General features: G+C 39.0%; 3 protein-coding genes across 3 annotated transcripts; all 3 read right to left on the reverse strand.

Moving 5' to 3' along the window:
- Window positions 1-3192: 3192 nt before the first annotated feature.
- LOC136977489 (uncharacterized) lies at window positions 3193-4857 on the reverse strand. The gene has a single exon (XM_067272985.1). The coding sequence runs from the start codon at window positions 4855-4857 to the stop codon at window positions 3193-3195; it is 1665 nt and encodes a 554-aa protein (XP_067129086.1).
- A 373-nt stretch (window positions 4858-5230) lies between these two features.
- On the reverse strand, window positions 5231-5746 carry LOC136977490 (uncharacterized). The gene has a single exon (XM_067272986.1). The coding sequence runs from the start codon at window positions 5744-5746 to the stop codon at window positions 5231-5233; it is 516 nt and encodes a 171-aa protein (XP_067129087.1).
- A 119-nt stretch (window positions 5747-5865) lies between these two features.
- LOC136977491 (uncharacterized) lies at window positions 5866-7425 on the reverse strand. The gene has a single exon (XM_067272987.1). It carries the CDS (start codon window positions 7423-7425, stop codon window positions 5866-5868), a length of 1560 nt encoding a protein of 519 aa, XP_067129088.1.
- Between the last annotated feature and the right edge of the window lie 2436 nt (window positions 7426-9861).

The following is a 9861-nucleotide window of genomic DNA, read 5'->3' on the forward strand; positions in this document are numbered from 1 at the left end:
CGTGTTACACATCTATTTACATAATTTTCAGATCGTCTTAAATCAGTGTCGTTCCATCCTTGGAAGAGATGGAAGTCTTGCTTTCCTTGTATTTTCTAAAATATAAATACATATTGCGCGATTATTTTCATGTTTAAACGTACTTTGAATTATTCTTTAATATAAATGTTTTGCTGTAAAGTAGATATTGTAACGATTTAGTCTCTGTAATCCAAATAACTTTTGGTATCAATTTGCCAACTACAATGATGTGAAATTAGTCTACCAAAAGTTTTTTGGATTACAGAGACTAAATTCGTTATAATATCTACTTTGAATTAATTAAAATTATTTTATTATAACCGCATTATCTATCTTATTAGAAATTTCTATACTACATGTGAAAAAAACGATAAAATTGCTATTGTATATTCGAATAATATCAGTGGCGGAATGGAAGCGCTGTATTGTCCAGTACGGGACAGCTTCCACGGCGAAAATATCTGAATCGTGTAAAGCAGCCAGATTATACGCATCTGCGAATGCGCTTTACAGAGCATCAACCTAACGCAGTTTAGCTGGTGAATGCTACACACCAAAATATCGTATAACGCTTCCAATGATTCGACCCAGGACCGGTTCTGAGCTGTTAGTCGCCTGCCTGCTAGATATTTGGCCGCCCTCGCCACATTATGTGAATCGCGAATAGGTTTATAACTTAACCAATAGCGTAGCCAGGGTTTTGTTATAGGTTCCTAGTAGAGGCCAGCCTGACACAAAATTGAATTATTTCACATTGTTGTTCATTAAAATGGAATTTCCTTAAGAATCTACAATAACACACATGTGACCGGGGGTCGGCACCTATTTGATGCCACGTCAGGACTGACACCACCGTGTCTTAGCTGACACGGAAGCCGCGGCAGTTCAACGATCGGACGCGCGAGCGGTCTCGTTTTACGGCGATCGGATTCGGGATAGAAGACGGGACAATGCCCCGGAAATAACAGAGGCCTCGTTAACTAAAACACAACGTTTATTTACAAGAAGCGTGACTTACGTACAAAACCAAGGGGGAAATGGGCCTAACGTCGCGATTGCAAGAGAGAGAGCTTACAAAAAATTCGCGTGGCGATAAATACCTTGTTGAAGCGTTAATCAATCAATCCGTAGGTGCGTAGAGCGGCGAAGCTTGCAGTGCCGATGATAGTTCCGTAGAAGGCGGAAGGTTAATCCAAACAAGGCGTACGGCAGCGTAATCCAGGCACAAGGCACAAAGGGAAACCCGCACTAGAAAATTTAGTCACTTGGCGATAGTCGATCAGGGCGGCAACTGACGAATTTTTGAGGTAATGTTTGTCTTTCGATGGAAGTTAGGTCGAAGGTGATGAGAAAGCGTCACTTAAGCGTCTGAGAACTAAACGGATGGTTCGTTCTCATGTGTAAAAGTTGACAGTTAGTCGCTAGGTAGTTGACAAAAACGCGACAAATCCTGACGTCATGGCATAACACGGAAAACACAACGCAGGTCCATAATTCAGATACTCACACACATATAATATGAAACTTCCTTTAATCATACGTTCTCGTAACATTAATATCAAACTCTAGCAATGCATTAAACAAAAATTAACCAATCAATTATTTTTTTTTACCATTCTTTAATATAGTTCACCATCTTTAAGTGAGCATCTGTAAAATGTAAGGCAAAAAATTGTCCTAAAGAATTTATTACAAGAGTCGGGCCTACCAGTGACCAAGCATTTCCGTTCCCTGAACACTTGGAGTTCGGTCGTGGGTTCGCCAAGACGGGCTGGTCACGTGGAGTTTTCGGGATTTTTTCTCCCTCTGTAACGCCTGAATAGGGGCCAGTTACCTTTAAAAAGACCTCCCGGAAGGCATCCCCCTAGGCAAATCGCCAAGTGTTGCGTTGCCGTAACTTAACAACCAAAGAAACATATTACAAAACGATAAAATGATAAAACTATTAACCATCAAAAATTTTAAAAAACCGTACACTTGGCCGTCGGCAACTATACAATTGCGCTGTGAACATCTTGACAATATTTTACGCCACGCAGTGGGTTATATAAAAGGGGTTGTTTGTCCTTCTCAAATTGCCACTTATGTCGGGCCTGTAGGTTGTTTAGGTAGTCCAATTTCCATTTACGCCATATAACTTGAACAAATTTAGTTAACATTTGCCATTGAGACAAATAGTTATCTGGTTTACTGGTGAGATCTGACTCCGGTAGTCTTGTCAGAGGTCTTTTTTTAACTCTTTCCGCCCTGCGGGCACTAAGAGGGCCTCTTTTAGTAGGCCCATTATGGGTTCGGCCAGGCCCACAATGGGGCGACCGGGTGGTGAGGGACGGGGCCCGACGGTAGTCTAGTCAGAGGTCTTCCCATAAGAAAGTGTCCTGGAGTTAGAACTTGGAAGTCGCTTAGATCAGAGGACATAGGAGTGAGCGGTCGGCTATTCAAAATTCCTTCTATCTGTGTGGTGATAGTTATAAACTGCTCTATAGTTAGATGCGAGTTACCCACGGCTCTTTTTAGGTGATGTTTAAAGGACTTCACTCCTGCTTTCCAAAAGCCACCGAAATTTGGTGATTTGGGCGGTATGAACTTCCAAGTGACCTCCTCGCTGGCGAGATAATCAGCTAAACTGTCAGAAGGTGTTTTTACGTAGTTATGTAGGCGTTTCAACTCCGCACTGGCACCCACAAAATTTGTGGCATTATCTGTCCAAATTGACGCACTTTTACCCCTTCTGCTAAAAAATCTTTTCAAGGTTGCTATCATTGCCTCGGTTGTTAGGTCGGTAACTACTTCAAGGTGAATTGCCCTAGTCACAAGGCAAACGAAAATTGCGACGTAGCACTTCTGATAGGTGCCCTTTCTTTGTCCCTAATATTTAATAAGAAAGGGACCACAAAAATCAATCCCTACATGTTTAAAGGGGGGACTTGGAGTCATTCGCTCCGAAGGAAGATTTCCTAGGATTTGTTCCATGACTTTGGGTTTATTTCTAAAGCAAACGAGGCACTCATGTACCGCCCTTCTGGCCAGGTTTCTTCCACTTAAAGGCCAGAATTCTTGTCTGACGAGGTAAAGTAAAGTCTGTGCACCAACATGCAAATTTTTCAGATGATAATATCTCATAATCAAGTGGGTTAACTTATAATTTTTAGGTAGCAGAATTGGAAACTTTTAATCAAATGATAAATTTGAATTGCTCAATCTACCGCCGACTCTCATTACACCCTGTTTATCTAGAAAGGGATGTAATCTGCTTAATTGACCCTTCGTTAGATTCCTTCCCATTTGCAATGTTTTTATTTCCTCGGCAAAGGCCATTCCTTGTACTTTGCCGATCAAATAAATTTTGGACTCTTGGAGTTCTTTCCTTGATAAAGGGCCAAATCGACGAGTTACGTGTTTTATGTTATGTAGAAACCGGAAAATATAACTAAGTATGCGAATTAATTTGATGTAATTATTACTAAGTTCAAACAGGGTATTGTCAAGGTCAGAGCTTGACACTGACACCAAATTAACATGCGATTGTTTTTTAAGCTCAGATAGATATTTTTCATCGGAGGAAGTGTCGATGGCATATTCATCCTGACGTTGAACGGTTGGTGCTACTTGAGACTGCACTTCACTCCACCATAATTCCATGGATAGTAGATCTTGCGGATTTAAACCCCGAGAAACTACATCTGCAGGATTGGAGTGGGAAGTTATATGTTTCCAGTGGCAGCCTTCAGTAATAGATTGGATTTTTTCCACACGATTCGCAATAAAGGTCTTCAGGCGATATGCGGAAGTGTTGATCCAAGCGATGGCAATAGTTGAATCTGTGTGTAGGATCACTTCAGCTATATCCATTTGCAGACATGAACGTACTTTTTTGACAAGTTGAAACAGTACTAGACAAGCTGATAGCTCTAATCGAGGGATTGTAATAACCTTAAGAAAAGCGACACGAGATTTACTAGCAATAAGTCGTGTCTTGCCAGTTCCATCTTCCATTATGCAATGCATGTAAACTACTGCTCCATAAGCTGACTCCGAGGCATCTGCATATCCTAGCAAGACAGCCCTTTGAAGTGGATCTGTTAAAATATATCTAGTGATCTTAAGATCGTCCAGGGCTTTCAAGGACGACACAAAGTTCACCCAATCATAGTTAAGGTTTTCTGGTAGAGTATCCTCCCAGTCGAGCTTACTGAGCCACAGCTTCTGTAGAAAGATCTTTGCTCGAGTTATAACTGGTCCCAGAAGACCCAAGGGGTCATAAAGTCTGGCGATGACACTCAATACTTCTCGTTTTGTATAAAGCAATTTTTCTGGAATCGATACCCTGAATATGAACTGATCTTCAACCGGCTTCCAAATAATGCCTAAGGTTTTTACTGTTGGTTCCGCACTTGAGGAAAAGCAATGTTCCTTATTTTCTGGTGAACTACTGTTCATCAATTTCATTGAATTAGAGTTCCATTTGTGTAGTGTCATTCCACATGTGCTCAACATGTTGCACAACTGAGATTGTAGTTCGAGGGCAGCATCGAAATCTTGCTCACCTGACACAATGTCATCCATGTAGACATCTCGTAATATGGTTTTAGAGGCCAGAGGATATCTTGCTGCTTCATCGTAAGCCAACTGCTTAAGGGTTCTCACTGCTAGAAAGGGAGCACTGGCGGTTCCATAAGTCACAGTTTTCAGTCTGTAGGTGACTGGCATCTCTTCTTCCTCGTTCTTCCAAACAATTCTTAAGAGATCTCGTTGCGAGGGCTCAATTAGAATTTGACGAAACATTTTCTGGATATCTGCTGTAAAAGCGTACTTGTATTTTCGAAATCTTGTCATGATCTCGAAAACATCTTCCTTTATTTCACCTTTCAAGAGATGATCATTTAGACTCAGTCCAGAAGTTGTGGGAGCAGATGCGTTGAAGACTACCCTTAACCTTGTAGTGGTTTTGTCTGGTCTAAATACACCGTGATGCGTGTTACTACCTTAGTAACATATATTGTATGCTGTCTGATCAGCGGGAGGTTCCTGCACCCTTTCCATGTGGTCCAAGTCCAAATACTCCTTCATGAAGTTCTGATATAACTCCTTTAATTGTTTGCCTCTTGACAGTCTATTCCACAATTGATCCAATCTCTTCAATGCTAACTTCCTTGACTCTCCCAAGTTGTTGTATCTCCTCGGTCTGCACATCTGCGTGTTACGGAAGTTAGTAACATATATTGTATGCTGTCTGATCAGCGGGAGGTTCCTGCACCCTTTCCATGTGGTCCAAGTCCAAATACTCCTTCATGAAGTTCTGATATAACTCCTTTAATTGTTTGCCCCTTGACAGTCTATTCCACAATTGATCCAATCTCTTCAATGCTAACTTCCTTGACTCTCCCAAGTTTTGTATCTCCTTGGTTGCCATCTGCACAATGTATCTCCCATCTTCATTACGTCTGTGAGTTCTTTGATAATGATCTTCGCAATACTCTTCTTCTTTACTCATCAAACTTGGAGCCTCTGTAAGAGTTTCTATTTGCCAGAACCTTTGTAAACATTTATCGATTGATTCTGACTCTGATATTAGTCCACAATATTGACCTTGATCATTAGAGTCTGTGGACCCAGTTGCGATGTATCCAAAAACTGTGTTGCGAAATGTTAGGTTATTGTTGCACGATAGACGAATTTGATCGTTCTTGACTATTTCAAAAAATGCTTCAGCTCCAATAAGCATGTCAATCTTGCCTGGTGTAGCAAATCTTGGATCAGCTAACTGACGGGGTATTTCTGTTTTGCTGATGTGTAGAGAGAAAACCGGAAGTAAATCCGTGATCTTTGGAACCGCTAAGAACTCTAGCGTCTTAGAAAAGGATCCATACCGTTTATTATTGTAGCAGGCAGCTTAAACTTGACCGAGGTTTTATTTCCGCTTATACTAGAGACTGTGAGATCGATTCTTTCTTGCGGTGTGCCCAGACGACTTGCGAAATCTCTAGTTACGATATTTGACATACTGCCCGAGTCCAATACTGCGCGCGCTTGAATGCTGGCTCCGGTAGTATGATTTAAAACCCAAACCATGGCTGTCGAGAGAATTACTGTCTTATTTCCCTTGTCAATACATGATAGTGAGTGAGGTATACTCTCACGAAACTCTATTGCGTCGGGATTAAGATCCTGCTTGGTTGGAATCGGTTTGCTGTCGATCACTGGTGCATTTGAACCAATTATAGCTTGTTTCTCTTGGTGCAGTAATGTATTATGTCGCTTTCGGCATATCTTACAGCAACTTTTGGAGTTGCAATTTGATAACTTATGCCGATCACTTAAGCAATTGAAGCAGAGGTTGTTTTTGGCCACAACATCGTTTCTTTGGGAGACTTCCAACTGTAGAAAAGAATCACAATTGTAAACAGGATGATTCTGCTTACATAAAATGCAACGAGACATAGAATTGTTACATTTCACAAATAAGTTTCTCGGTTTAACTCTATCTTGATTACACCTTGGCTTCACGAACGTGACCTTATTAATATTTTCTAAAATCTGAGAACGCTTTTCCAAAAATGAAATCAAATTATCTAGCTTAGGAACGTCATTCGAACTAATACTGAACTCGTACTGTTTTAGAGTCTCCTTATCCAGTTTCTGAAGTACAATGTTTAGAATTAAGATATCAGAGAGCTCATTCCTTTCATATCCCAGGACCTTTAGAGCTCGCATATTCCGATTGACAATATCAATTAAGTTCCTCAAACCCTTTGCTGACTCATAAGCTAGTTTTACAGAGTCCAGAATCGCATTAACATGGGTTTCTACTATTAATTTCTTGTTTTTGTACCTCTCTTGTATCGCTTGAAACAATGAAGCAAATGAATCATTTAACTTTTCTAAACTCTTAGCTTCCCCTATGAGAGCAGCTTTCAAATAATGTAGTTTCTGTTCAGCCGATAGTTGCTCGCTTGACGAAATGATATTATCAAATTGCATTTTAAAGTTACTCCATTCTTCATATCTTCCAGAGAATTTCGGTAGAGGAATCTCTGGCAATTTAATATTAGCGGAGTTATTTCGACCTACGGGGGCCTGACTCACCATAACGACGGACGAATCTGCTTCTAATCGTTTAATACGAGACTGGATCTTAAATTTACAACTTATAATTTTTTCCTCATATTCTTCACTATTAACTATCTCAGTGTCATAGTCAGTTGGGCTAGTAATGAGGCCCTCAATCTCCCCGTTTAACGTTCTCAACGACTCTTCCTTTCGACTAAACTGATCCAGTATTTCTAGAAAGGTTCCTGTCTCTCTATCGTCGCTTTCAACTAGACTATCGACTTTACTAATTAATCTCGTCACACTAGCTCTTATCGAAGCGCGTTTTTTCCTTAATTTCTCGAGCTGATCCATTTTAAACTGTCTACCATGTGTAACGGACAGATAAATTCCTCCTACCTTGGATAGGCGACTTAATGAAGTTTGAACTCAATCTTATTTGCTTGCGAAATTGTTTCTTTTCTTCTCATTCGCCTCGACGGACCAGATGTTTGTCGATCTTTAATGGACTGTATAAATATGAAAGAAAACACTTGCGGTTTGATAAAAGATTAATGTGGTTTGCGGGTCGTTACACAAGAACAAGAAGAAAAAAAAACAATATGGCTGACGCCCTTGGCCGTTACAAAAAACTCTCGTCTCCAAACGTTTTTAAATTATCATTTTTCTTCTCACAAAAAAATACGGTGGCGCTCGAAGCGGCAACAGGGGTGTTGTTGTCAAATAGCTTTAGGGTCGATTTACACACAACAGTGACGTGCCGACACAGTGCAGTAAGCATCGATAAATGGGTGCGTTCTTTTATTCCTCCGCGTAACTCCGCGCGAGCGACATCCGTTTAAAAATTCCTGTCGAACGCGTTCCTAAATTCCGGTGGGAGTGCGCGCCGTCGAACGGCAAAAACGGCCGTTTGTAGCAGTAGTTTAGGTCGAAAGCAAAATGGCGTCCTCCATGGCTAGAGTCGGTAGATTAACTGGTCTTTCGACTTCCTATCTTCGCTAGTAGCTAAAATCAACTAGAGACAAATGTTACCACCAGGGGCATTGCAATCACTACAAGAGCGCTAGATCGAATCTCAGTGAGGTCGAATATTTTTTTTTTATTGAAAGTTATATATAACCTTCGAGTTCGATTTCATAATTTTCTATGAATTTTATTATAAGAATGAAAAGGCTTTTATTTAAACCCAAAACCAGGTTTATGGATAAATAAATGACACTTAATAAAACATTAAACACCTTCCATCGCTGAGAAATGTTTATTTAATAAAGATTGATATTCAGTTAAATGAATGACAAGGAACAAAACTGACATAATAGTACAATTATTATACGTTAAAAATTTATTATACATACAAACAAATTATATTACACATAATTATAATTATAATAGTAATTATTATTATTTGCGCTATTAAAATTTACTTTAAGTGAGAAATTTTTCTATGTTTTTTACTTTCAATTGATGAAATAAATGATTGATTAATCGTTCGCGTGAAAAAATGCAATCGACAGGTAACAAAAAAGTGCAAAAATCTGGAGGTCAAGTAGGACTTGTGACCAGCATTGTGGCATCCTATCATCAATGTAACAGAACACTGATTTAATATAATATCCATTATTGAAAAATAAACATTCATGTTTGGGTTTGTTAATTGTTCACATACTTTGCTTTCTGCCCAGTACATCAATTGGCAAAGCTTATAGCTTGGATATAACAAACCTCCTCGAGATTTGATGAATGTAAATGTCTTCTCTGGTGCAGCATCTTCAGGTTTTGCTGTTAATATATTTTTGCATTCATCACAACCAAGTGATGGCAGCAGATGACGAACAATGTAACCTCCTAAATAATGTAAAATAAACTTAAATGTTTCTGGTGCACAATAATCGTGATCTAATAATTCATTATCAGTAGGATCTCCACAGGGCAGGCTTGGATTACAAAGCAAATTTTGTAAATGTTCTTCCAATTGTTCTTGAACTTCCTTAAATGGTTTTTTATGACTCTGAAGAAGATTTTTTAAAGTAACAAGGGAAGATCCAGGATCAGTTTGAACTGATGCTCGTTTGGGAGGACGAACCAAACTGTACACAGTCATCAGTCTATACAGGTATAAGAACTGTACTGTTGTGGGATGAGAATTGCTTCCACTTCCTTGTCTTATCATTCCAAAGAAACGCTAATTGAAAAGAAAACATAAGTTAAGAGTTTAATACAAGATTATATAATCATTACACTAAGTCAGTTTTACCTCTAATGGATCCTGATTAAAGTGAGCTGTCAAGATATAATATGAGTTTGGAAGCAATTGTTTAATGAGTGCTGAGATACTAGTTAGCGTCAAGCGTAGATTTTCTGCTGTCTGGTGGCTCAAAAATCCCTTTTGATCACTGTTTTCAATCTGTAATCTGAATGTTTCCCATCTATTTAACCATTCTAGAGATTCTTCAATAACCTATTTTAAAAAAGTTGTTTATTAAAACATTTATAGTTTTTCCTAGTGAATCATTACTATTTTACCTTGAGATCATTTGAATCATGTCTGATTCCATCCTGTGGCAATCTGCGATTTAAAGCATCAAAAAGAGCATTGATGCGACGTATGAAACTTATTGTAACATTTGCATTCTTTAGGCTAGCAACCTCACGCTGTTTATAAAACAGCATAGCATCAGCAAAAGTATTACTAAATATCTATAAAGAAATGAGATAAATAAAAGTATTCTTATCAAATCAGATTATATAAGTAAAAAAAAAAAAAGTGTTACTTGAGCTGCCAGCAATACA

This window comes from Centruroides vittatus, unplaced genomic scaffold (genome assembly GCF_030686945.1).
Source record: "Centruroides vittatus isolate TY-2023 unplaced genomic scaffold, ASM3068694v2 contig_459, whole genome shotgun sequence".
Lineage (NCBI taxonomy): Eukaryota > Metazoa > Arthropoda > Arachnida > Scorpiones > Buthidae > Centruroides > Centruroides vittatus.